We start from the raw sequence: 27,653 nt of genomic DNA, 5'->3' as shown, positions 1-27,653 counted from the left end.
GGTGGGGGAGCACGGGGAACAGCAGGGGGAGGAGCAGCCTCTTCAGAGCACCCCTGTCTCTCTCAGGGCTCAAGGCAGTTATACCCTCTAAAGACTTCCCAGAATTCCATACATAAACGCTCTCCTGAAGTTGGCAAAATCACAGGAAGCCGCCTCTTATTCCACACCTGGGATTAAAACCAAAATATAACTGGGCTTTTAGAGAAACTCAAATTCTCACTACAGGGAAGAGTCCTGTCTGAACCGGGCCATGAGAGAGGAGAGGAAGAGATGAGGGAAGCGGACCAAGAGAGAAGTGAAAAGCTTAGGACCAAGGGAGCAAGCTGTAGAAATGGCTGGACTATACAGGGAAGAGAAGCTCAACCGCTGGACTGGTGAGGTTTAGGATAGGGGCAGGCTGAGAAGAGCTGGGAGGAGCCACAGGAACTGATACTTGATCCACGTTTCTTCGGGACTTGACAAAACCCCTCTTGTTTCAGCTGCCTATGTGGTATGATCTGTTCTTCCTCACAATCTGTGAGGTGGCCTGGAGCACATTGGAGGCCCACTGGCAGGAAGCCTACTGAGATTAACTGAAAAGGAAACCGAATTATCAGGGCACTCGTTTGCAACGCCAACCTGGGCTGTGCTCGGGACATGCCCAGCCTGCTGTCTGCAGTGTGAAGCTCTTTAGAAGCCACTGCAACCACAGGCCGCCCGACAGGAACAGAGACACTGAAAACGGGCCCGCAGCAAGGCAGGCTCAGCCAACAGTCACATCTAGGAAGCAGTATTTTTCTTCTGCTCCTGGACTCGCTTATGGTGTATGGCTGCTTCCCTTTAGTCTGAGCCAGACCGATGGTCTCAGAAATAGACACCCATTGACTTTCTTTTCCAGCGCTGGGACATACAGACCCCGCCTTCATCCCAGGGTGTCTATAGGAAGGATGGCGGCTGCTGCAGGGAGGAGGGTCTCCTGTCTTCCTAAGGGCGCCCCTCCACCGGCCTGTGGATGGGTTCGAGGCACTTCCATTCCGATATCTAGCTGGCCAAATCCTGCAAACCTTGAAGCAGGAAGAACACGCAGAGCATATGGGACTTGCAGCGGACATGCTTTACAGAGGCGCCCCAGGCCCGTCCACCGCCCTCGGCCTCCCTCTGCGTCCTCTGGGGAGCAGCTGAGGAGCTGCGGAAGATTCGAGACAGAATAGCAAGAAGGAACCGCAGCTCCCAGCACGCCCTGCGCCCGCCACGCCCACAAGACTAGGCGCTGATGGGCGTGGGGCGGGACTTTCCCGGCTCGCCTCGCGCCGTCCACTCCCAGAAGGCAGCGGGCGAGGGCGCGGGGGCGGGGCTCTCCCGGCATGCTCTGCGGCGCGCCTCCGCCCGCGCGATTTGAATCCTGCGTTTGAGTCGTCTTGGCGGAGGTTGTGGTGACGCCATCATGGGGGCTCCGGCGCTGCCCCCGACCTGGCAACTGTACCTCAAGAACTACCGTATCGCCACCTTCAAGAACTGGCCCTTCCTGGAGAACTGCGCCTGCACCCCAGAGCGGGTGAGTCTCACCTTCCAGCGACTCCACCCTGGGCCCGACGGTGCCTTAGTTGCGGGACCCGGGATCAGAACCCTCCATCCCCACCCTCGCTTCGCACTGTTAGCCAGGCTGCTTTGCTCTGCTCTGTCCTCCACGAAGCCACCCCACTCTCCCCACTCTGCCTGAACCACTGTTAGCCCCCGGGCCTCTTCCCACTGTCCTCAGCTCTCGGCCCGGAACGATCTCTGGGAATGATGGGATAAGATCAGACTGTTGATCCCGCTCACGAGCTGTCATTTTCAGATGGCGGAGGCTGGCTTCATCCACTGCCCTACCGAGAACGAGCCTGACTTGGCCCAGTGTTTTTTCTGCTTTAAGGAATTGGAAGGCTGGGAACCCGATGACAACCCGATGTAAGTCCCACAGGCTACTCTCGTAGGTGGGTTTCCTGGTGTCCCCCTTCCATTGAGAGCCTTTTGGGTTGAACTGGAGTTGGGACAAACCATTTGTATTTAGTAGAAGAGCATGCTTCTTGCTCAAGTGTTCCAGTTATACAGCTCAGACTAGTCTTGAATTCTCAATTTCTGCCTCGTTTTCCTGAGTGTTGCCAACATGCATGGTTTTACCTGAGGTTTTTTTTGTTGTTGTTGTTGTGTTTTGTTTTTGTTTTAAAACAGGGTTTGTCTGTGCAGCCTTGGCTGTCCTGGAACTCACTCTACTGGCCTCGAACTCAGAAATCCGCCTGCCTCTGCCTTCCAAGTACTGGGATTAAAGGCGTGTAGCACCACTGCCCGACCAAAATTTTAAATATATGTTATTATTACTTTATTTATACTTCTATTTTGTGTATGTTTGGATGTGGGTGTCATGGTGGATGTTGGTGTCAAGACAGCTTGGTGGGGTGGGGGGTAACTTCTCTCTTATTGTGTTGGTCCCTGGAATTGAGCTCAGGTGAGCAGGTTTGGCAGCAAGCATCCTCACCTCCTGGGCCATTTCAGTGGCCCCTGTTTGGTTTCAGGAGAAGGAACTGAGGTTCGTATTCTACACATATCAAAGCAGACCTGGCCTCCAGGCTCTCCCAGCATCCCTCACTCCCTCCCTGGCATACTTTGCCCCCAACCCTGAACTTTCCAGCCCAGGAGCTGGGCAGCCCTTACCCCCAGAGGCTCCACTCTATATAATCCAGGCATTTTGGTCTTCTCTCTCTTCTTCTTCTCTCTCCACATTGTTCTTTCTCTCACCCCTCCCCACTCTTTCCCTTCCCATGGTGACTCCCCTGGCCTCAGTCCTTGGGCCCAGTGAATTCACCTGGGAGCAGCTTCCCAATAAACCTGCATTTCATATTATCTAATCTGGCTTGAATTGGTTCATTTCACCAGCAGAGAAATAATTTATAATCCCTGACTATAATTCATTAAAGACAGGTCTATTGAAATATAATCCATCTACTGCAAATATCACTTTTTAAGGTCTTTTTTAAAATCTAAAAAAAAAAAAAAATTAAAAAAAAAGGGGGGCAGAAAAAAAAAATCAGCAGGAAGAGAGAGTGACCCTGGGCCTGGCTTGAGCTTCTGAATCATTAAAGCCTGTCCCCAGTGACACACTTCATCCAAAGGCCACATCTCTTAATGGTGCCACTCCCTATTAGCTAATGGGGCCACTTTCATTAGAACCACCACAGGCGGTGTCTTTGGTGGCGCGCTGCTTTAATCCCAGCACTTGGGAGGCAGAGGCAGGGGGACTTCTGAGTTCAAGGCCAGCCTGGTCTACAGAATGAGTTCCAGGACAGCCAGGGCTACACAGAGAAACCCTGTCTTGAAAAAACAGAAAAAAAGAGAAAAGAATGGGGAAGACAGGGGCTGGTGAGATGGCTCAGTGGGTGGGAGTGCTGACTGCTCTTCCGAAGGTCCTGAGTTCGGGTCCCAGAGGCCACATGGTGGCACACAGCCATCTGTGATGAGGTCTGACCCCTCTTATGGAGGGTCTGAAGAAAGCTACAGTGTACTTACATAAAATTAATAAATGGGTGAATCTTTAAAAAAAAAAAGTAAAAGAATGGGGAAGACATAACAGAAGATAGGCTGTGTGGGATGTTCCTAGGACATGTTTGAACCTCAAACCTTGTCCTTGACACAGATCAGGGTGCACCAAGAGACAGCTGTGGAGATGGGAGATGGACTGTGGGTGGTGAGTAGCCCTGGCGCTTTTGACATGTAGGTCTATTGATTTTTTTTTTTTTTTTTTTTTAAGAGAGGAACATAGAAAGCACTCCCCTGGCTGTGCCTTCCTTACTGTCAAGAAGCAGATGGAAGAACTAACCGTCAGTGAATTCTTGAAACTGGACAGACAGAGAGCCAAGAACAAAATTGTATGTATGATTGAAAATAAGGACTGAGCAAATTCTGTCCCCAGAAGCCCTAGGGATCTGCTCAGGAAGGGTGCTTCACAGGGGGTTCCTGAGTAGGGTCCCCTTCCCACCTGAGTGGCAAGCATTGTCAGAAGCCCTTGTCACAGGCTGAGCCCCCAGTGGTGGCAGTGGTATAGGTAGAGGCTTGGGAACATGGCATAGAGTATTGGCTGAAAGGGGACACTGAGCAGACAGGTCAGCTGAGCTTTGCCTCCTGTCACGTGAAGTTGATTGGGAAGCAGGAGGCACAGGTGAGTCCACAGGGAGGTGGCTCCCATGCAGCCAGGCATGAAGAGTCAGGGTGGCCAGAGTTCAGAGCTCAGAGTAAACCTGGGTCCATTTTGACTGAGAACACTCCACATTTTGCATTGGTTATTCACTGCAATTGTTCGTTTATTTGAAGTTCAACTCGAAGCAGGCAGCCTGGGTTCTCATCTGTTACCCTCGAACTGTTCTAGGGGGAGGAGTCAGGGAGGGGTTCACTGGCAAACACTGTCCCTCATGCTCGAAGGATGACCCACAGCTGACTCTGGCTCAGGTAGAGGCTCCGACCTGCTGTCTTGGTTGCCACGGTTTCTCTTCAGCTGTAAGTTACGTTCCTTGGTGGAGGGCTTTGTGAAATAACTGACTGATGCTCAACATAGAGGATGATGGTTTGCTGTCAGGAGGAGGGGGAGCTGAAGACGGTGTTTGGTCAGCGTGCTCAGACACTCTGGGGATGGTCAGGTGAGGTGGGTCCTGCTGCTCAAAGTCCCTCTTACATAGCATTCTTTTTTATTTATTTATTTTTTTTTTTGAAGCAGAGTTGAGGTTCAATAAACATATTTAATACAAGCTTAGGCACAGAGTCAAAAGAACCATCTCTCAGACTCAGACCCCTCTCCCAAGGCTTTTTTTAAGACATGATTCTCTGTGCAGCTCTGTCTGCCCTGGAATTCACTCTGTAGCCCAGCCTGGCCTCCAACCTCTGCCTCCTGGGTGCTGGGATTAAAGGCATGCTCTCCCACCACCAGGCATCCCTTCCTGTGTTTAAGGTTGTAGCTCTGGGTCTGTGGAGATCCTACCATAAGGAGCACAGCCATATTTCAGTCTTTTTTTTTTTTTAATTCTTGTCAATTTATTAATTTTAAATTAAGTTCTCTAATCTGTGAAAGTAACTTTTATTCTTCTGTAATAATTGTCTCACAGGCTTACTGCCCCTGTCTGCTAACCTAGGCCTAGTCCTGGAAGCTTCTAACCTCTATACAATCTAATCTAGGCCTAGAAGGTTTTCAGCCTCTGAGACCTACTGCTGAATAAAGTCACACTTTCTAGTTCTTTCTGAGCTCTGACTGACTGGTTCAACTCAGCTGTTCTGACCCAAACTCTTCTCCAAGCTGACTGATTCAATCTGGCTTCTCTCTTCAGCCTTTCCTGAATTGCTCTGTTTGGCTTCATACTGCCTTTGGCAATCTGTTCTAATCCGGCTTCTTCTCATTGTCCCGCTTGTTCTGTCCTCACCTGTCTCTCATTGGTGCTCTTCAGTCTGCGTACAGCTGTGCCTTACTTAGCTTCCCCTCCCGCTCCCTTCTCATGAGAGTTGGGCGTGTCCTGTTCTGTCAGTCTTTCTCTGATTCGTCACTTTGTCTGCCACTCAATTAGACATCACTTGCAAACATGGGTGCTTCCTTCTACAAATTAACTTTACCTTCATTGTTTGGGATTAAAGGTGAGTGCTAAGGGCTGAGCCACACCACAACTAGAAACAGGGTTTTCCAATAAACAACACAATCTTGGCGTTCACAATGTGATCAAATATCCTACAAGACTAACCCGGGCTTGGTGCCACAGGGTACAGTCCTAGGATACTAGGGTACAATCCCAAATAATTTGGCTATTTGGCTGGCTGAAGGAGGACTGAAAGTTAAAAGCTATCCTGGGCTACATGAAAAAACATGTTTTTAAATATATATATATATATATATATATATATATATATATAAAATCAAGGAAGGAAAATTCCAGTTTGTGGCTCAGTAAGTATTTGCTTATTACTATTGAGGCCCTAGGTTCAATTCCCAGCAATACAAAAATAATAACTTTCCTTTTAATAATTTATCTTGCCACGATGGTGATGAAACTAGCATCTCACCCTGGACAGGCAAGCCCGGCCCTCTGGGCCACACCCCAGCCCCTTCCTGTCTGTTCATCATTCCAGGCTAAGGAGACCAACAACAAGCAAAAAGAGTTTGAAGAGACTGCAAAGACTACCCGCCAGTCAATTGAGCAGCTGGCTGCCTTATGCTGAGCCTTTGCTGAGATAACCTGGACCTGAGTGACATGCCACATCTAAGCCACGCGTCCCAGCTTTCCCAGCCCGGGCCTCCTAGCAGGATCTTAGAGAAGGAGACAGTGGTATTTTGAAACTGGATATCAAATATTTTTGGTTTTGCTTTAAAGTGGCTACCTCTCTCTGGTTTTGTGGCTTTGCTCTATTGTGACGTGGACTTAAGCAATGAGGAAGTGATGAAGGGACAGTGTTCTCTGACAGGACCTGCGGGGGTCGGGGTGCCTGTGCAAGGCCTTGGTTCTGGCTGTGATATTTCCATACAGGGCTGCATGGGTAAGTGTGGTTATATGTGTTTGTGCTGATAATTTTGTCCTGATGAGTTTTCCTACCACGGGGTAACGGAATAAAATCACTTGAAAGAGTGGACTGTAAGCTCAGTCTGTCTTGGAGAAATGGTTTGTTTGGTTTTTTGAGACGGGTCTTGTGTGATCCAGGCTGACCTGGAACTCTATATAGCCAAACCTGGCCTTGAACTCGATCCTTCTGCCCAACCTCCCAGGTGCTGGCCTGTGCCACCGCTCTCAGTACTGTTTGTTCTGTGTTATGAGGTCGTAGACTCAGTGGCATCTTAAGCTTCAATCCCAGCATGAGCTGCAGAGCTAAGCAGTAGTGAGAAGGCACTGGGATTACAGTGTGACTACATGAACAGGACTTCCTCTGCAAGGCGGGGGTGTGAAGGACAGTGCTGTCAGCTTAATCACCCGGGAGATGGAGGTTATTTTGATTGCATTGAGGAGGACCCTGCACTAAATGAGCTGAGCATCAGGGTGCACTCATGTTCCCTGACTTCCCAGGACCTTGAACTGCTCCTCCCTCCAAGTGCTTTTGTCAGAGTGTTTTATCACATCAAGAGAAGCTAAGACACCAGATGGGATGCCACATACTGGTAATCCTAGGACTTTGGAAGCAGAGGCTGAAGGATCAGGGGTTCAAAGTTATCCTAAGCTATGCGTATGAAGGTTGAGGTCAGCCTGGGCTATTTGACATCCTGCTCAAAAAAACCATGTAGCTATTCTCCGAGCTTGTGGGGGGAAGCACAGCCCACTGTGACTGACACTGGAGAAAAGTCAGGCAGGGGTACAGATTCCATGCACACCATGCTGATAGACTGAGGCTCAGAGTCCAGTTCTGCTCTGTTCCTGTCCTGTAAGGGTCCCCAGCCTCACCGACTACAGGAGGATGAGCACAGGAAGCCAGTAAGATCTTCAGAACCCAGGAGGAGCAAGGCAGAGTTAGAAATGACAGCTCAGGCAACCTGCTGAGGCTTCCAGCAGGGCTGACTGACTTGCCTGCAGCTTAACTCTGGCAGAACACTGGCAAACCAAACAGACCATCTCGTTGAACATCAGGCTTTGGTTCTGCAGCAGCCGGGTGAGGCCCAGGCTCATCTGAGCACGTGTAAAGGATTCAAGCCCCTGTACTATTCCAGTGGCGGTGGTGTGTGCACCTGTGCCCACTTGGATGGCTCCTGGGTGGCCACTTCAGGAGCTGTTCTGGACATCTGGGGCTTGGCTTTCTCCAGAACCACCTAACATATTCTCCCTGAGGGCTTAGGGCAGCTCTGTGCAACAATAACTCCAGCAAAATAAGGGAACCACTGTACAACATTAGGAGCTGGACCATTCCCACTTTACCTTACCACAGAAATCAGAGAAGCAGCAAAGGTTAGCAACACAAGTGTGAGTGACAAGAACCTGTGTCTAAACATCTGGTCAAGGCCACAGGCAAGCACCAGGGTGGACATCTGCGCCCAGGTGGAGCTAGATCCCAGACGGGGATAACGAGACGTGTGCAGACAGGCAGGCCTGCGGAGGAGACCAGCACCACCACAGCCCGTGAGGGGACCCTGAGGACGGACCTTCCTGTCTCACAGGAGCAAACACAACCTGAGTAAGGTGAGGAACTCACACGGCTTTGTTTCCTGCCCACTGGCTCCTCTATGGCACTTGCCAGGTTTCAACAGGGAAGGACCAGTCTGGGTCTGCGCCCTCACAGTGGGACATTCTGAGTGCCTGAGCACATTCCGAACTGGTGCCGAGCCCTGAACCCTGCCTCCTGCAGCCAGCTTGCAGTTTCTACTTGCTTTCTGACCGTCAAGGAGGTAAAAAGCCAGCTAGTGTGCCGAGCACCCTGGATGGCAACAGAAGAGGCATCCGTTGAACATCGTGTCATTGAGTTCCTGTCAGAAGCTGCCAGCTGGAATGACAAGGGTGGGTGCACGGATCAGGAGAGAGGTGTGCCTTCTGGTCACTGCAAATGTAGTCTGGTGTGCGTGTGGGAAGGGAGGACGTGGCGATGGGAACACCTTCCCACAGCAAAGCCCTAGCTGGTGGCAGGGGTGGCCAGCTCTGCTAGTGGACTCACAGATTTGTGGGTTCCACTTGGTTTGATACCATCTGCCAGTCCAGTTACTGCCATGGTCACATCTCGTGGCTATCCAGTGCTTCTTCAGTGTGTGTAAACTGAGCCTTGGCTGCAGCCTTGTTTCATCCAAGTAAGATGAAAAGCTGTGTGTTTCTAGCCTATGACCTCCCAACTCTGGAGAGCCTTTTAGATTTTTTTTTTTTCATCCTGCATGCTGGGTGGATGAATGGGCCTGTTGGACAGTAATTTGTGTGAGGTCCATCTTCTGTGGGAGGATGCTCACCATGCTCGGTAAAGTTAGCTGGCAGATAACTGATGGCCATTGGGTGAAGGGTAATTTTTTTTTTTTTTAAAGATTTATTTATTGATTATATGTAAGTACACTGTAGCTATCTTCAGACACTCCAGAAGAGGGAGTCAGATCTCGTTATGGATGGTTGTAAGCCACCATGTGGTTGCTGGGATTTGAACTCCAGACCTTTGGAAGAGCAGTCCGGTGCTCTTACCCACTGAGCCATCTCACCAGCCCGTGAAGGGTAATTTAGCTCACAGTCGCAGCTGCTTCCCCAGTCTTCCTCCCAGCTGGAGGCCATAGCCAGAGTTCGCCTGGGGCAGGACACATGGCTGGCACTAGAGACAGAATCTGTCCAGCAAATGTGACCTAGTTAAAGACAGAGGCTTGGGGGCTGGTGAGATGGCTCAGTGGGTAAGAGCACCCGACTGCTCTTCCGAAGGTCCGGAGTTCAAATCCCAGCAACCACATGGTGGCTCACAACCATCCGTAACAAGATCTGACTCCCTCCCTCTTCTGGAGTGTCTGAAGACAGCTACAGTGTACTTACATATAATAAATAAATAAATCTTTAAAAAAAAAAAAAAAGACAGAGGCTTGGGTGCAGACCTATCTCTGTCACTCAGGATTGGACGGACCATCTTCCTCCAGGAGCCCACCCCTGTCTTTGGCGTCTGTACTGACGGGTTATGCTGTCTTTGAAGAGTCCCTGCAGGAGGCCAGAGGCCAGCACACAGCTTGCCTAGTACAGCTTACACACTAATGAGACAACATGTAGTTCTAAAGTAGCACCTCTTCAGACGGCATCCACCATGTCACTGGCTGAATTCAGTAGGGCAACCCCTCAGGGACCAGCACCTGCCTCCTAGAGGACAATGTCATCAGTGGCTCTGCTGCACAGAACCCAGGGTTGAAAATGAAGTGGGAATGGACTGCTCAGCAGGCCATCGTCCAGCCCTTCAGCTTCAGGGAATCAGTGCTGTGAAGGCAGACGCATCTTGCTTTCACTCCACCCCCCACCTCCACCCCCACATCTGCCCCTAACTCTGGGGTAGCAGTGGCCTCAGGCATGGCTGTTACCTACCTTGACAGCTGCTGCACTAGACCCGCTTGAGCTGCAGCAAAAGCAGGAACCTTTGCAAACCTGCTCAAGGACCAGGGTGTGGGGGGTGTTGGGGGTGTGGGGTCAGTGACTCAGTGAGAGAGGGATGGGGCCAGACCAGCCTGTCAATTCAGATTTCTATGCAAGGAGTCTTTGACCGAAAGCGAGACTGATTGTTGTCATGTTGACTGTGAGGTGACTGCTAGGTGACCTCAAGTCTACATGATCATGATTACTCCTCAGCCATAATCGTTTGGGATAAGAATCTCCCTTCTCCCTCTCCTCCTGCCTTGGGAGGGCTGCCTCTCTGAGAACCAGATCATAGGGCTACCACCTGCTTCCAGAGCAGGGGTGTCTGTGGGACAATGCCAGCGGAGAGGTTGTCGCAGAGCAGATGTGGCTGGGGAGAGCTTGGTGTGCATGTGAAGGGAGCAGCTTGCAGCGTGCTAGAAGAATTCTGTGCTTGCATCAATTCTTGTTTCAATGGCTGAATCCCACTTGAAATATCGTTTTAATAACTTTGCTAAAATTGCTCTTATCTCTGAACCATATTCCTCAAGCCAAGAGCTTAGCAGAGAGAAACATATATTACGGAGAGACCCAAATAATCCAGGAAAGGGGGTGGTTGACCTGAGTGTCAAAGCTCTGGTGTCCTAGAAAGACCACCTCAGGCCCTCTCCTCTTTGGGCTCTGTCCTCCCCAGGGGCGGTGACTTAGAGGTCCTCCCATTCTCCAAAATGTAACCCAGCTCCTTGCTTCCCATGGCCTGATTCTTCCTGGGAGAGGCCTCTTCCCTGCTCCCTTGCCTCTCCTGCCATTAGCATCTGACTCCTGTCCTTGGGGGGCAGGGGTCTGTATGTGTGCTCTGAAAGTGAGTTAGGAAAAGAGCAATGCTTTTTTTCTCCCTGCTGCAGGAAGCTTATCCCACTGGTCCTCAGGACTAATGGAAACCAGGACCCCACGCTGAGATGGGTCACACCCCAAGTCTTCCCTAAATGTGCCCAGCTGGGTCTGTCTACCACCCTTCCCCCTCCACAAACCTCCGTTCTAGGAGCTGTTGCTGCAGTGGTCCAGCTGCTGACTGCTCCTGCACATCTTGGGGGTGTGGCCGTCTTAGACTCACCTCTGATCCTCTTCCCAAACACCACACAGCACTGTGCCTAGTTTGTGACATCATTGGGATTTGAGCCCAAATTTATTGTCTCCAGCTCTGCTACGACCTGAGATAACCCCCTCTCTTCCCTTACTGCCTGGCCAGCACAGAAAAGTGATCCATTTCCTAGAAAACTTGACCACTCCCGCGGTGGCAGAAATGCCGTGGTCGCAGAAGCACCTCTCCCCTGCCCCTGCCTTCCACCTACCTCTGCTTCCAGCCAGCCTGCTCTGCAACACCCCTCCCATGCCCTCTCCTGCTGATGCTCCCGCCCCTTCCACCGCCTAAACCTTCACTAGCCTGCTTCATTTCTGTCCCGAACCCCGACTGTCCCCAGCCCATAGTTCTTGTCTTCACCTCCCTGCCACTCCGCGCAGCCAGTCCCTAGCTCCTCTTCCCACTCGGCTCTGCGTCCTGTGGTCCTGTGCGCTGCTGTCTGGCTCTAACTCACATGGCCCTGATAGCCGTCTTGCTCCTGAGCGCAGCCCTGGGCGCCTTACTCAGCTTCGCGCTGCTGGCAGCGGCTGTCGCCAGCGACTACTGGTACATCCTGGAGGTGGCGGACACTGGCGGCCCCGGTGGCGCGCAGCTCTTCTCGCATTCCGGGCTCTGGCGCACCTGTGAAGGTGAGCTACACAGAGACTCCTTGGTCCCATTCTCCTCCCACCTCCTTTATTCCTATCCCCCTAACCCCGTCCCTATCAGTTCCATTCCATCAAGGTCTCCCCTCAAATTGCTGGGATGCGGAGGAGTGTGAGAAAGAAGGTCCCCGCTCAGGGACAGGCTGCTGCCATGGTGGCCATGGCTGGGAAGTGGAGGGGGCTGACACCATGCTTCCTTACATTCTCAAGAGCTTCTCTTGAAGGCCATTGAGAGATGACAGGTCAGGTGGGCGGACCATGAACCTGCTCCTTGCTTTTGAGTAACTTGATTGCACCTCCTTAGCCTTTCTAGGTCTAGGTGCCCCCATGGAGGTCAGAGGAAGAAGAGCACGGGTGGCTGGGTCTCAGCCGCCAGGGCTCAGAGTCACAGCTTCCTGCTCTTGCTGTTCTTCCACAGGGCTGTCGCCCAGGGACCACGGAAGTCCTGACTCCTTCCTAGAGGAGGGGCCATGGGGCTGAGGAGGGGCAGGAAGCATAGGTGTGGATGTCTAGGGCCCTTCGGCCAAGTGACCAGGGGCTGGTGTCTCCTATGTCAGACTCCCCACTGCCCCTCAAGCCCCCCTTCTCACCAACCTCAGCCGGATGCTGCCCTTGCCAAAGGGTGTCAAGAATATGACAGTGGCTGTGTGTGAACGCATGGTACTGTGTGTGTGAGGACTATGAGAGGCAAAAATAAATATGGTTGTGTGTATGAGTGTGTGTGTATGTGTGTGTGTGTTTGTGACTGCGCACAGCTGTGAGCAAACTTGTATGTGCAAGCATATGCGTGATGGTTGCTTCCTCTGTGTGCTTGGGAGGAATGATCAAACTGTTCATTTATCTGGCAAAACCTCCTTATCTGTGTGTCCTCGGCATATGTGTAGATGTGTGTGTGTGTGTGCTCAGCATACATGCATGTGTGGGTGCTTGTATGTGTGGGTGCTTCCCTGTGTCTGCTCAGTATACAGGCATGTGTATGTAGGTACTTATGAGTGTGTGGTCATGTGTAAGGACCAGAGAGCCCAGATAACACGAGTCAGGAATGCTCCAGGATGTGGCATCTCCTCTTTTGGTGACCCAATCTGGGCATTTCTGAATGTTTGAAATTTTACACTCACTTCCCGGTAGGTATGACCTTCTATGACCCTTAACTAAGTAAGAAGTCTAGTCGCTAGTCCCATAGACCTGAGTTTCAAGAGTTAAACTGGGTCCCAAGGCTATGGTGCCCATGATGCCCAGCCCCCATCTGCACCTTGGTTTTCAGGGCAGAACAGCTGCGTGCCCCTGATTGACCCATTTGCCAGCGCCGGCCTGGAAGTTTCTCCTTCCATACAGCACCTGCTCTGTGAGTCCTGGGACAGTGCCATCTCTGACTCTTCAGGCAGGTCTGGAACCCAACCACCTCACCTTAGCCCACAAACTTCTTCTGAGGCTCCGGCCCAGAGGTTGTCTCCGTCATAGCCCTCTGACCACAGATGCTGGAAGCCCAGCCCGCTCTGCCCTCCCCGTACCCTGGGTCCTTCTCAGTGGAACCAGCCTCTGATTTTGAGGATGTGAACCACCTTGGAACATGACTGGGTCTCCTGAGTCCCACCAAGTCCCCTTCTAGACTGGCCAGTTTTCAGTTGAATGGCCATCGATGACCTACTCTCCCTGAGAGGCTGGAGGGTGGAGAGGGAAGGGCAATGGCAATCTCCCTCATCCTGGCTTCAGGAAGCCTGTACCAGAAAGGGGTGGACACCGGGAGGGTCTAGTAGCCCCTAGGGAGATGGGTGTCTGCTTGAACCTCTGCTCTGGTGACCAGAGCAGGTGAAGGCATGGCTATCTTTGGCTCCTCCTTGGAGGCAGGCCCCTTTCCCTGCCCCTTTGTCCCCCCTCTGCCTGCCCCTGAAACCCCCTCTTCCCACAGCCCTGCATCGCACAGTCATGGTAGTCTTGCCTCTGAGCCTCGTCCTCATCGTATGCGGTTGGGTCTGCGGCTTGCTCAGCTCCCTGTCCCAGAGTGTCCCTCTGCTGCTGGCCACTGGCTGCTACTTCTTGCTAGGGGGTGAGTTGGAGGGAGGGTTGGTCATCCTGGGAATGGGGTCCTCACTCACTTAGTCCCCACCCTGTCGGTATTCCCCTCTGAGCATTGGAGAGCTCACTCCTCCATCCCCAAGGCTGGTCCAGTAGCAGGGCTTCTGGCTGGGGCCTGGATACACAGGAGCACCAGGGCGGAGCTTCTTGGCCTGGGAGACTTGAGATTCTCCATGGTCACTGCAAGACTAGCTCTGTGGGCTGATGTTTGTTACAAGAAGAGGGCTGTGGGTCTCAACTCAGCTTCTCCTCCTGGGCAAGCAGGGCCACAATGTCCCTTACCTCCCCAGTCCCAGGCTATAACTAGCCATGGCACCCTTTAGGGCCACTTTAGCAGGCTAGAGACCCAAGGCTTCCAGAGCTAGAAAGACACTGGTGCTCGGGTCCCCTTGAGCACTTGGTACTATCCCAGCCACCTAGGCTGGCTGTCATCAAAGGTGGGCAGGTGGCCACACAGGGTTCATTCCTCAGCAGCCTTTATCACTGGGGCTGGGTTTGTGCTGGCCTGTCAACTCAGGCCACTTGTACTCTCCTGGCTGTGACCACAGTGATGAGATTACCCAGGGCTGCACCCCTTCCCAGACAAGCCTGCTTCCCTGCAGGGGACACTGGGCTCTTCAGGAGCCTTTTGTTAGGCATGGGATGAGTCTGAGATGGGGAACCATAGCTAAGAACTAATGAGACTGACATTCAGATCCAGGTCTCTAGAGAAGGAAATTGGGGTAATCAAAATGTCTGCCATGGCCTTGACCCAGGAGACTCTGAGTGCAAAATCCAATTAAGAAGCCACAGGAGGGCTGGTGAAATGGCTCAGTGGGTAAGAGCACCCGACTGCTCTTCCAAAGGTCCAGAGTTCAAATCCCAGCAACCACATGGTGGCTCACAACCATCCGCAACGAGATCTGGCGCCCTCTTCTGGAATGTCTGAAGACAGCTACAGTGTACTTACATATAATAAATAAATAAATCTTTAAAAAAAAAAAAAAAAAAAAAGAAGCCACAGGAAGCCGCCACAGGGAGCCACTGACAGCCACTGACAGCCACAATGGTTTAGGATTATAACTGAGAAAGTTCATGGAGCCTCTGCAATTTTTCTTTGCATAAAGACACCACCACAGGTAGAAGGTCCAAAGGTAGCTTCTGGGCGAGGCTGGCCCCGCCTTCCCGGCAGAGGGCACCTTGCCCTCAGAGGGAAGGGAGGTGAGAGACCTGAGTCAAAATGTCAGGAGGAGAGGCAGACGGATCTAGATAGAGCTGAGGCTGCTGGGACCAGCAGGGAGATGTGCTGTGAGAGGCAGAGATTCCGGGAGCTGGGCACTGCAGTTGACCGCACCCCACAATGCATTAGATTCTGTTACACCCTTTCCCAGGTTCAACCCATGGCTTTAGCTGCAGGCAGTTAGAAATCCGCCCCCTCTCAGCCCAACACTGCCCAAGGAGGCCAGATAGTGTGGGCTGCGGAGCTGGGCCCTTTTCAGACATAACTGAACCCTGGGGTCATTTATAAGGGGCTTTGCCGGGTGAGAACTCAGGATGGAGGACTGTATTGGAACCCCCAACACTACATCCCTTAAACAGAGTTCACTACCCTCAGTGCCTGTCCTGAGGCAAAGGTGGTCTCTGGGAGGGGACAGGAAACCTAACACTGGGTCTGCGGGCGACACACTGAGCAGCCTTGCCGCCCGCCCTTCCCTCCCCAGGTGCCCTGACCCTGGCAGGGCTCAGCATCTACATCAGCTACTCACACCTGGCATTCGTGGAGGTGGCCCGCACGTACGGCGTGACACACATGCAGACCGTGCACATCAGCTTCGGCTGGTCACTGGCCCTGGCCGGGGCCTCCTGTGCCTCGGAGGTGCTCAGCGGGGCCCTCCTGCTCGCAGCTGCCCGGCTCCTCAGCCTGAGCCAGCGCCCAGGAATGCCCCACTCTGTGATCCTCTGAGTCCCAGTGTGACAGGGTGCTTTGGGAGAAGGAAGCCCCAGACACCTTTGACATTTGTCGGAATCCTGGCTGGGAAGGGGCCCTGGAGATGGGAGGGGGCGTGGGGGGCTGGGGGGAGTGCTCTATTCTACTTCATTTGGACATGAGAAGGGCAGGTGGGTAGCCGGTGCCTCGAGTCATGAGCTCTTTTTGGTACAGTCTGGTGGGGTGCCTCAGGGTTCTGTGTGTCCAGGAGGTTTCTTGCTCTGGGGGATGTAGCCCACTCCAACCTAGGGAGCTGAGACAGTCCTCCTCTGTGCTAGGTGCCTGCTGAGCGTTCCCCTTCCTCTCCATCCCCCACAAGCTAGGCAATAGTAATCACTCACCGAATGCCACAGAGTGGGAGACTGAGGCCAGAAGGCCCAAGAACAGATGGCAGGTCTGGGTGTCACTGCTCTTTGGCGGGACCCCTGGGTTCAGTTTTGTTCCCCTTCCCAAGGGGAGGTTGGTGGGGAGGAAGCTTGAGGCTGAGTGAGAGGCACACCTTCTAGGCAAAGTGGACCTTTGGGTCTCAGTCCTCGTCCTCAGCAGGCTGCTGCCCATGCTGGCCTGGAACTTCCTCTTTATAGCAGCAACCAGGGGAATGTCTGAGGCTGGCCACATTAACAGCCATGGAATTGGAGCCATGCCTGGCCAGCCCCCTGGGTTGTCCGGCTAGAGGAACTCCTCAGAGGGACGCAGAAGTCTGGCCTGGAGACTTGGCTGCAGATGTGGATGGGTCAGCTCACAGGCCCAGGCCTGCAGCCCTCTCCCTGCCTGGGACAGCACAGATGAGAACTGGATCAGCTCTGGCCACATACAAGGAGACAGACCTGTGTTTATGTATTTGGACAACAGGCAGCTGTAAGTTAGGGGCTGTATAGTACCCCAAAGCCCCAAACAGCCCCGATTCTGGTGTGGGCTCTTCCTGAGTTTGGGACATATACTAGGGAAGGTAGTATCTCTCAAGGTTTGGTCCCAGCAGTGTCCCCAAGCCACTTGGATTGCTTCTAAGGGTCTGGGGAACTTCTGGGGAACAGGGTTAGTGGGACCCACTGAGGGCAAAGGACTAGAGCTGATGGAGACCCTGCCTTCCAGTTTGTGTTCAGACTTTTGCCATTCCATGTAAGAGCACTGCCAGGTGTCTGAATAAATCAGCTGTGATATGTATGTTTCTCTTACAGTAATTTATTTATTTATTTTGGCGGGGAGGGCACAGGGACAAAGCCTCACTATGTAGCAAGCTCAAACTTGCTGCCCCCGCCTTAATCTCCCTAGTGGAGAGATGTCATCCATTCACCACCAGGGCCAGCCTGGAGTTCTTCAAACTAGGTAGTAATACTCATTTCTCATGATATTAGAAGGGTGAGCACAGCCTAGTGCATGTGTCTCTGGCCATCCGTGATGTGCCTTGCATGTATGTGTGTGTGCCCGTCACAGATATCCTGTGAGCACGTGCTCTCTGTCATGTTAGCTACAGGACTTGCCTTCTTCCTGGGTCCAGAGACTGAGAGGAGCCTTGGGCCTCAGCAGGAGCAGCCAGCCTGGGCTGGCTCATGACGAGCTGGAAGAAAGTTATAGCCTCTCCCTGTCCAGCTTTGTAGACATTTGCCGAGGTGTCTGCCTGCTGGAAGCTAGGCTGTGAATTTAACTCCAGCCCCACGGAATGTGGGTGGCTTTAGGACTCCAGGCTACACTGGGGACGACCCACACAGTGGCTGTGAAGACCTCCACAATTGCGTAAGGGTATGCGTCTGTGTACGTGGGCATGTGGCCAGACATGGGTCTTACTGAAGCCAGCCCAGGCCTTCCCTCCACTGGGCCAGTCTCCTTAGCAACGCCCAATGGTTTCATCTTGTTTCACGGTTCACTGGGTAGCTGGGCTCTGAGGCCCAGGTGAAAGGCAAGGCAGTGCCGCCCAGGGAAGAGTTAGCAGCTCAGAGCTGATGAGAAGAGACAGTGGGCTCCAGTGAGAGAAGAGACAAGTGGGGAGCTTTCCCACACATACAAGAACAAGCCTCACAGGCAAGAGCCTCACCCTTCCCTATGTGTGGGCCTCAGGTCCTGCAGCCAAATGTGGGTCAGCAAAGAAGCGCCATAGCAGCACAGGGCTCACTGTAGCAGCACAGGGCTCACTGTAGCAGCACAGGACTCACTGTAGCAGCACAGGGCTCACTGTAGCAGCACAGGGCTCACTGTAGCAGCACAGGGCTCACTGTAGCAGCACAGGGCTCACTGTAGCAGCACAGGGCTCACTGTAGCAGCACAGGGCTCACTGTAGCAGCACAGGACTCACTGTAGCAGCACAGGACTCACTGTAGCAGCACAGGACTCACTGTAGCAGCACAGGGCTCACTGTAGCAGCACAGGGCTCACTGTAGCAGCACAGGGCTCACTGTAGCAGCACAGGGCTCACTGTAGCAGCACAGGGCTCACTGTAGCAGCACAGGGCTCACTGTAGCAGCACAGGACTCACTGTAGCAGCACAGGGCTCACTGTAGCAGCACAGGGCTCACTGTAGCAGCACAGGGCTCACTGTAGCAGCACAGGGCTCACTGTAGCAGCACAGGGCTCACTGTAGCAGCACAGGGCTCACTGTAGCAGCACAGGGCTCACTGTAGCAGCACAGGGCTCACTGTAGCAGCACAGGGCTCACTGTAGCAGCACAGGGCTCACTGTAGCAGCACAGGGCTCACTGTAGCAGCACAGGGCTCACTGTAGCAGCACAGGGCTCACTGTAGCAGCACAGGGCTCACTGTAGCAGCACAGGGCTCACTGTAGCAGCACAGGGCTCACTGTAGCAGCACAGGGCTCACTGTAGCAGCACAGGGCTCACTGGCTCTGGGCTCACTTGCCTGCAAATGTTCTGCTCTTCCCTTTCCTCTGCCACACCACGGCTGCCTCTGGTCATTTATCCTCTGATGGCACCAGTGACCCACGAGGATGCAGTGTCTCCTGGATGCAGGCTTTACCCCACCCAGCACCTGACACACTAAGTCTGGACATATATAATGCAATACTGTGATGGTTTACATATGCTTAGCCTAGGGAGTGGCACTATTTAGAGATTGTGGCTTTGTTGGAGTAGGTGTGTCACTGTGGGCTATAAGACCCTCCATCCTAGCTGCCTGCAAGCCAGTATTCTGCTAGCAGCCTTCAGATGAAGATGTAGAACTCTCAGCTCCTCCTGCACCGTGCCTTCCTGTATGCTGCCATGTTCCCACCTTGATGATAATGGACTGAACCTCTGAACCAGTAAGCCAGCCCCAATTAAATGTTGTCCTTTATAAGAGTTGCCTTGGTTGTGGTGTCTGTCCACAGCAGGAAAATCCTAACTAAGACGCATAGGGCATAGGAAGAGGCAGACAGTGCCTGCCTAGGGGGAGCCCACCACACTGAGGTTGGGGTGAGAGGAGGCTTGCCCCCAAGCAGACAGGTATAAAGCCAAGGGTGCAGATCAGCCACCATGAAGGCTGATGACCTACACAGAGCATTCATTGATTAGAAAAGGTCAAACTGGGGCTGGTGAGATGGCTCAGTGGGTAAGAGCACCCGACTGCTCTTCCAAAGGTTCAGAGTTCAAATCCCAGCAACCACATGGTGGCTCACAACCATCTGTAACGAGATCTGGCGCCCTCTTCTGGAGTGTCTGAAGACAGCTACAGTGTACTTACATATAATAAATAAATAAATCTTTAAAAAAAAAAAAAAGAAGCCGGGCGTGGTGGCGCACCCCTTTAATCCCAGCACTCGGGAGGCAAAGGCAGGCGGATTTCTGAGTTCGAGGCCAGCCTGGTCTACAAAGTGAGCTCCAGGACAGCCAGGGCTACACAGAGAAACCCTGTCTCGAAAAACCAAAAAAAAAAAAAAAAAAAAAAAAAAAAGAAAAGAAAAGGTCAAACTGAGCTTCAGCTAGCTCTCTAGTTCCTAAGGCTAGAACCTTAGAGCTAGTGAGGGGTTCCTGCCTGGTTAGGACACTAGCTCACCTGGGAGAGCTTGTTCCCCATCAGTGGTGGGTAACGACACAACACGTTTTTATTGCCTGTCTCCAGAAGTAAGAGAGAAGATGCTGGCTTCATGCTCTACCACCTGAGACACAGGAGAAACACTCTGGGGCCCTGTGAGCCCTAAATCCTAGATCACAGACAGATCTGGAGCCTTCTGGGGGTGCAGGGCAGACAGACCTCTGTAGCCGGCTCTGATACTTCTCTGCTTGCAGTAGCTACGGTCCAGACTGCGATGTAACTGCCTGTGCCTGGCACCTCCCAGAGGTCACCGTGGCAAGCGCTTTACCATTGTATTCTGCTTCCCATGGACACAGCTACAGGGCTCACTAGTCACAGACTGACGCCTTCCAGACTGGGAGCCAAAAGACACTTTTTCTCTAGTAAGTTGACTGGTGTTGGTAACTGTTATAGTGACATACAACTGGACTGGAGCGTGCTTCCCTTTCCACAGATTCATTTCCACATCCATGAGTATGTTTTAAGTTTTGCCTGCATGTGTATCTGTGTACTTTGTATGTACCTGGTGCCGGTGGAGGCCAGGAGAGGATATCTGATCCTCTGGAACTGGAGTTAGAGATGGTTGTGAGCCACTGTGACGGTGCTGGAAGTCAAGCCTGTTGCTCTCTGTCACGTATTTGGCCCGGACATAAAAGTAACCAGTACAGTGCCTTCAGTATTTTATTTTACAGTCCACCTCTGACAACTCCATTGTGTCAGTCACTAAGGATCTATTTTCTTTTAATTATTCTTTTTTTTTTAAGATTTATTTATTTATTATATATAAGTACACTGTAGCTGTCTTCAGACACTCCAGAAGAGGGTGCCAGATCTCGTTACGGATGGTTGTGAGCCACCATGTGGTTGCTGGGATTTGAACTCTGGACCTTCGGAAGAGCAGTCGGGTGCTCTTACCCACTGAGCCATCTCGCCAGCCCCCAGGATCTATTTTCTTGAAGACAGGGTCTCATGTAGCCCAGGCTTGCATCAAATTCTCTGAGTAGCTGAGAGTGGCCTTGAGCTTCTAATCCCCTAGCATAGTAGGGTTACAGTTGTGAGCTGTGAGCTGCTGGGGCTCGAACCCACAGTGCTGAGGATGGAGCCCTGGGCTTATGCACACTAGGCAACCGTGCTACACCTCCCAACCCCAGGGCCTGCCTCCTCTATGTGCTTCCTTCTCTGGATATTCAGTCACAGCTTTCCCCACCTTATGCCTGGTTATTCCTGACTGCGTAAGGCCATCCCAGGAGCGTCACTGGAGCAAACCAGAGGTGGAGTGATGTCACCATCCTCCAGAGAGGGTGAGCCTTCACCAGGCTAACGGCTTCAGGCATCTCACTGCCCACTCCAATCGTAGCACGGGGTCCCGGATCTCCTGGCCTCAGGGCCGCAACTGTCTCAGCACAAACTCCCACTTCCTCAGCGCCAGTTCCGTGTCCTGAGCAGACACATCTCGGTGCCACACGGCCCGCACAGACTGTTCTGTCCAGGGAAACAGCAGCACGCGCACGGCACGGCCAGTCTGAGCCACCTCCTCTGCACTCACAGCCTGCAGGCGCTGGCACAGATCCGAGGGAGGCAGCCCAGCCACCTGCACCAGCACCATGTTGGTCTCCACGGTGTCAGGATCCACAGAGCAAATGGGTGACGCCAGGTCTTGGAGTCCTGGGGTCAGATATGGTGGTGAGTATACCACAACCCCAGGGCCCAACCATGCCACTGCCAGATCGACCCCACAAGGAAGGCAGAAGGGCACCCTGATTATCCTGTGGGGAAACAGCTTGAATCCTGATGTGGCATTCAGAAACATGAGCTGAATCCTATTTTTTTCTTTCTTCCTTACACTAAATAGATCGGTCATCTACTCTGAGCCTCAGATGTGGGAACATCATAGGATCATTATAAATATTTAGAACATGCACAAAACACCCAAGTTGGAGGCTCTACTCTGGCCTGGTTCCTGACTCTGCTGGTTGCATCCGGTGTGGGGTACCCCTCGGAGCAGGGCCGGTGAGGCAAGAAGACCCAGGTCCCGTGAGGCAAGAAGACCCAGGTCCAGGTCCTATCCTAGAGACTTAGTGCTCATGCTCTCTCTCTCTCTCTCTCTCTCTCTTAAAGCTGAGGACCGCCGGGCGTGGTGGCGCACGCCTTTAATCCCAGCACTCGGGAGGCAGAGGCAGGCGGATTTCTGAGTTCGAGGCCAGCCTGGTCTACAGAGTGAGTTCCAGGACAGCCAGGGCTACACAGAGAAACCCTGTCTCGAAAAACCAAAAAAAAAAAAAAAATTAAAAAAAAAAAAAAAAAAAAAGCTGAGGACCGAACCCAGGGCCTTGCTCTTGCCTAGCACTGAGCTAAATCCCCGACCCTGTAGTGCCAACTCTCAACACGCTAGACTCTTGGGGTGCAGATCTGCTGGGGACCTGATCCTGCTGCCCGGGACATCTAAGCCCAGGTAGGAGGGAGCAAAAGGGACGGGGAGGGGGCGGTCCGTCCAGGCACCTTTAGCGAATCTCTGGGCATTCCCGTGGTCCCTTGGTAGCACCTCCTCTGCCTCAGCTAGTCCCACCAGGGCAGCCGCAGCCAGTACTCCAGCCTGGCGCATGCCTCCACCCAGGGCCTTGCGGAGGCGCCATGCTTCTCCAATGAAGTCCTTGGATCCCCCAACCAGAGCTCCCACTGGTGCACCTAGGCCCTAAGGGAAGAGAAGAGAGCCTATCTCACAAAGCCTACCCTTGAGATGAGGCGAGGGCTTCAGCCTCAGCACCCGAGGCAAGCAGGTCTGTCAGGCTCCGGAAGCCTACCTTAGAGAAACAGAAGGATACAGAGTCACAGTGCTCTACAAGGCGGGCAGGGGGCATGCGCAGAGCCACTGCTGCATTCATCAACCGAGCTCCATCCATGTGGACCCTTGCTCCGTGGGCGTGGGCCAGGAGGCACACCTGAAAGGAAAGCATAGGGCAGATGGTGTTCAGAGGCAGAATTTCCGAGAGATCACTGGGCTTGGAATCTTTTTTTTTTTTTTAATTTAAATTAAATCCAGAAGCACTGGATTCCCCAGGAGCGAGAGTTACAAATTGTGAGTTGCCTGGTGTAGGTGCTGGGAATATAATTCAGGTCCTCTGGAAGAGCAGCAAGTGATGTTAACCATCCAGCCTTCTCTCCAGTCGTCTTAGTTTTATTTTATGTGTGTAGGTGTATGCCATTGCAGATGGTTTTGATCCAGCCAAATTCTCAGTGTCTCTCTCTCTCTCATTTTTCTTTTTTTTTTTTTTTTTTTTTTTTTTTGGTTTTTCGAGACAGGGTTTCTCTGTATAGCCCTGGCTGTCCTGGAACTCACTGTGTAGACCAGACTGGCATCGAACTCAGAAATCCGCCTGCCTCTGCCTCCCGAGTGCTGGGATTAAAGGCGTGCGCCACCACGCCCGGCGAGAGAGGATTTTCTTTTTTTTTTAAGATTTATTTATTTATTACATGTAAGTATACTGTAGCTGTCTTCAGACACTCCAGAAGAGGGCGCCAGATCTCATTACGGATGGTTGTGAGCCACCATGTGGTTGCTGGGATTTGAACTCTGGACCTTCGGAAGAGCAGTCGGGTGCTCTTACCCAATGAGCCATCTCTCCAGCCCGAGAGAGTATTTTCTTAAGGAAAGGGATTGTGTCAGGGGAAACAGGAAGCCCAGAGTGCGCTGGGCTGGCATTGGGACACTGCTGTGTGGGAGCCTACCTGGCGGAGGTAGTCGACCGGGAGGACCCGGCCTCCCGCGCTGCTGTGAGTGTTCTCCAGGCACACGAGCTCACAGACTGGATGGTAGGAACTCCCAGAGCCCCGGGTGAGTGCCCTCTCTAGCTCATTCAGGTCCAAGGTGCCATGGGGCAGGTCGGGGAGGGGGTGGGAATGCACCCCAGCGATCTGCAGGTGGGAGAGGATGCTGGATCAGGTGGGTCCGGTGGCACTTCTGGGCAGGAAGGTTCCCCTGCAGTCGGAGCCACCTCTGGAACCCAGGGTCTTTCTTCTGAGCATGTTTACACAGCATCCGAACCGGAAAGGCTGCTGGTTCCTGCTTTTCTGTTCAGTCGTTGCCCTTTGGCGTCTTTCTGGGGTGCTAGTGCTCCATCTGTCCACTAGAGGGCAGTAAGGCACCGCGACAAATGAGCAAATCTGGGCCCAGGCCCTCCCTTCCATCTCCCTTTCTCTCCTCTGCCGGTTCCTGGCTGGTACCTGAGAAACAGGGGCCTACCTTGACATCCTAGCTGGCTGAAGAATATCCAAAACCCCAGGGTATTATTGTCTGGTCCTTACCTGTGCCACCCCGCCCTGCTCATAGACGTGGAGGTGGCATTCCTGCCCAAGGAGGACCTGGGAACCCCGGCGCCGGCAGTGACCCATCACTGAGACAGATGGGAGGAGGGCAGGATTTGGAACTGGGTCCAGAGGATCTCTCTGCCCCTGCTCAGCTTGGCCAGGCTGAGCTAGGGTCCCCAGTGAGCTCAGACTCCCTCTGTCAATTGGGAGTCAAAACACCTCAGTGCCACGTGTTGAAAAGACTGGTGTGTTACACAATTCCAGGCTGTGAAGGCTGGACACCAACAACCTGCACCAGACCCCATGGCCAGCAAGGAAGAGTGCCAGGATGCTGCCTCCAGGAACAGGCAGCCCAGAGTACCAAGAGCAGCCAGAAGACAGAATCACACTGGGAAACAACCCAGGCCAGGGCTGCAAGGTAAGCATCCAGGAGGAAGAGCTAGGGAGTAGCAGGGACTCAGACCTCACTCTTTCCCACTGCCAAATGCAGAGTGCTCCACCAGTTGCACCCAAAAGAAATCCAGGTGTGTGCTCACCAGTGCCACAGACCCTTTGAGCTGGGGCTCAGAGGGGCGGGTAAGACACTCACCAGAGATGAGGTTGGCCATAGTGTTGGTGGGCACAAACATCGTCCTCTCCACCCCAAGCATCTCTGCAGCCTTTTCCTGCAGTTCTGAGAAGGGAGGAGGGTAGGGGGAAGGCAAGAATCAGCAATTCCTCGGGCCACTGTACCATGGCACACAGTTTGTGTGTATTTGTTACAGGGTTTGATAGTATAGACCTGTGATTCCAGTGCTCTGCTGAAGCAGGAGGGTGACTGAGTTGGAGGGCCGCCTGAGCTACACAGCAAGACCTTATCTTAAGCACTTCTCTCCGAAAAGGTACATTTGCTCGGATGAGAAATGATGGTCCTGTGGGTGGGGCTTGGAGTCTGTGATCTTGGTAACCACGTGCCACATCTAGAGGCCCCTCTGTCAGTCCTCCTGGGCCACAGTCCCCGCCCCAGGCCACTGAAACTCCCTTGTGGTTTGAAGCCCCTTTCCCACCCAGACCTCACACCTGTTTTTCTCCCTTTCCCAGAAGCCCCGGCAGGTGAGGCCTTGTGGTTTCCCTGCGGACTTCCTCTGCACATCACCACGGAAGAAGAGCCTCTGGGGAGCGGGCAGGGCACAAAGAGTGCAGCTGGCGGGTGAGTGGATGGCCTGGGTAAAGCCCATGGTGGCTCTCCTGTCTGTGACACAATGCTCGGTGCTAAAGTGATCTAGATTCTGTCCCCAGAGGACACACACCCGTGTCTCCCTGAGCCCTGAGTACGGTCAGGGATGAGTTCTGCTCGCTCCTCCTCCCAGCCCCTGGTTCACCCTCCTCAGACTCCTGTCGAGGCCAGGACCTCCCAGCCTTGATGTGGTGACCTGTTTACACCAGGTGCCTGCTAAGAGCAGTGTAGCTCAGCATCTTTGAAGTTCCTGGTAATATCTTGTTGTCAAGAGATTCTAGATCAGCCCCAATCACCCCTGGGCCCACAAACAGGCCTCCAGAGGTCAAGTGTGATCTCTGGTGTATCTCTGGATCTCGAGTGCACACACAGCAGCACTAAAGGTCCACCTTAGCAGAGACTATTGACCCCGGGTGGGCTTTGGTTTGCTGTCTCCTTAATGCGCTGCACTCCCTAGATATGAAATTCAGCCCCCACCCTGAGAAGGAGCAGCGAGCACTCTCTTTGCTGGATTGACTTTGTCTTTGAGAAGTCAGCCAGTGAATGAAGGAGAGTAATTAGCCCTCGTTGCAATCAGACCTGTCTCAAACCCTGGTTCTTCCCTGTTCCTGATGTGGGTCCTTGAGCTCCTCTCTGCCCTTCTCGGGTTCTTGCTTTGCCAAGTCTGGACAACACCCATCTGGGCAATTGGGTGACAGTGGACAGAAATCACCAGGTGGTCCTGTTAAAATGCAGATTCTGGCTCCCCAAGTCCATTGTGGAGCTCAAGAGTCTGCATTACCAGGGATCTCTCCGAGAACGAACAAGAACGCAGAGTGCACCACTGAGCGTCCTCAAATGTCAGCGAGGCACCCCTCTGCGTCCGTGCTGTCCTGTCAGAACCATGGACAGCATCCCGGGGTCACCGCAACGACCCCTGCCCCGGGCCTGTTCGCCAGGCTCACCGTGGACCGTAGGGTCTTCGCCGTAATCATCGTCTCCTACAACCGCTTCAGCCATAGCGCGCCTCATGGCCGGCCCTGGCCGGGTCACCGTGTCGCTGCGTAGGTCCACCACGTGGGCTGGGACCCCCGCCCAATTCCTAGACCACTGAGCCCAGGGCACCCTGAGCCCTGGGACCGTGGCCCGGAACAGGCTGCGTAGCATGGCTGTGGCACCCGTCTTTCTCGCCCGCAGGAGCGGAGGACAGTCTCTTCCGTGCCAGCGGGGAACCCGTGTAACTGGACTCTTCTGACCCCGCGCGGACCTGAACTGGGCAAGCCCGAGGCACTATGGGAATTGTAGTCCTCTCTGTAGTTTTAAACATTATTCGAGCCCCGCAGCATGCTGAGAGTTGTAGTTTTTGTGTTCCGTTGTTCCAAAGGCCAAAGGCTAGAAGATTCCTTACTTTGCTGAGTGGGAAACAAAGCTGAGGTCCGGGCGATTTTAGGGTGTACCTGGTACTGCTCGCGGCACTGCAGATTTAACTTAGTTAAGCGTCTCAGCCACTCTGGGAAACACCTGGGTGTTTGGGAATGGAACTCAGGTTCTCTTTATAATCAGTTCCATGCCTCTGAGCCATCTCTCCAGTCCCTCACGGTCCTCATTTTACACCCGAGGAAACAGGCTGCAGACACTGATGTGAAGTCCAGGAATCATGTATGGTACCTTGTTGCCCGTAAACAGTAGCTTTCAACCACTGGAGTCTTTTTAATTTTTCTCCTTAAAAATTAGTTCTGAGCCGGGCGTGGTGGCGCACGCCTTTAATCCCAGCACTCGGGAGGCAGAGGCAGGCGGATTTCTGAGTTCGAGGCCAGCCTGGTCTACAAAGTGAGTGCCAGGACAGCCAGGGCTACACAGAGAAACCCTGTCTCGAAAAACAAAAAACAAAAAAACAAACAAACAAAAAAAATTAGTTCTGGCTGGGCGGCCGGGGAGTGGTGGCGCACGCCTTTAATCCCAGCACTTGGGAGGCAGAGGCAGGCGGATTTCTGAGTTCCAGGCCAGCCTGGTCTACAAAGTGAGGTCCAGGACAGCCAGGGCTACACAGAGAAACCTTGTCTCGAAAAAAACAAACAAACAAACAAACAAACAAAAAACAAAATTAGTTCTGAATTCACTGGGTAACCTAGTTGACCTTGAACATCTGACTGTCCTGCTTGGGATTTCAGGTTTGAGCCACCCTGCCCAGTTTACGCTGTGCTGGGAACTGGATTTAGGGCTTTGTAAGTGCTAGGCAAGCATGCTACCAAATGGGATACATCCCCCCTCCCTCCTCTCCCCTCTCCTCCCCCTCCCCTTCCCCTCTCCTC

At 53.0% G+C, this 27,653-nt stretch overlaps 3 protein-coding genes across 4 annotated transcripts; 2 read left to right on the top strand and 1 right to left on the bottom strand.

Moving 5' to 3' along the window:
* The first annotated feature begins 448 nt into the window (after positions 1-448).
* On the top strand, positions 449-6,617 carry Birc5 (baculoviral IAP repeat containing 5). Its single transcript, XM_021177750.3, has 4 exons — positions 449-1,534; positions 1,817-1,926; positions 3,764-3,881; positions 6,118-6,617. Exons 1-4 carry the CDS (start codon positions 1,424-1,426, stop codon positions 6,205-6,207), a joined length of 429 nt encoding a protein of 142 aa, XP_021033409.2. The 5' UTR covers positions 449-1,423; the 3' UTR covers positions 6,208-6,617.
* Positions 6,618-11,611: 4,994 nt separating this feature from the next.
* Tmem235 (transmembrane protein 235) lies at positions 11,612-15,819 on the top strand. 2 transcript variants are annotated; one of them, XM_021178495.2, is made up of 4 exons: positions 11,612-11,786; positions 13,066-13,146; positions 13,711-13,848; positions 15,578-15,819. In XM_021178495.2, exons 1-4 carry the CDS (start codon positions 11,612-11,614, stop codon positions 15,817-15,819), a joined length of 636 nt encoding a protein of 211 aa, XP_021034154.1. The 2 variants fall into 2 exon arrangements, with proteins under 2 accessions (XP_021034154.1, XP_085685332.1); XM_085829206.1 differs by lacking the exon at positions 13,066-13,146.
* Positions 15,820-20,540: 4,721 nt separating this feature from the next.
* On the bottom strand, positions 20,541-26,598 carry LOC110305962 (uncharacterized). Its single transcript, XM_021178139.3, has 7 exons — positions 26,307-26,598; positions 24,736-24,819; positions 24,144-24,232; positions 23,568-23,753; positions 22,643-22,780; positions 22,341-22,533; positions 20,541-21,506 (listed from the first exon to the last, which is right to left on the bottom strand). The coding sequence occupies exons 1-7, from the start codon at positions 26,506-26,508 to the stop codon at positions 21,223-21,225; spliced, it is 1,176 nt and encodes a 391-aa protein (XP_021033798.1). The 5' UTR covers positions 26,509-26,598; the 3' UTR covers positions 20,541-21,222.
* Between the last annotated feature and the right edge of the window lie 1,055 nt (positions 26,599-27,653).

The sequence above is a fragment of the Mus caroli genome, unplaced genomic scaffold (genome assembly GCF_978045245.1).
Source record: "Mus caroli unplaced genomic scaffold, Mus_caroli_1 scaffold_13, whole genome shotgun sequence".
NCBI lineage: Eukaryota > Metazoa > Chordata > Mammalia > Rodentia > Muridae > Mus > Mus caroli.
Note: the sequence above shows the minus strand (reverse complement) of the source record. Positions and strands in the feature narration are given on the sequence as shown.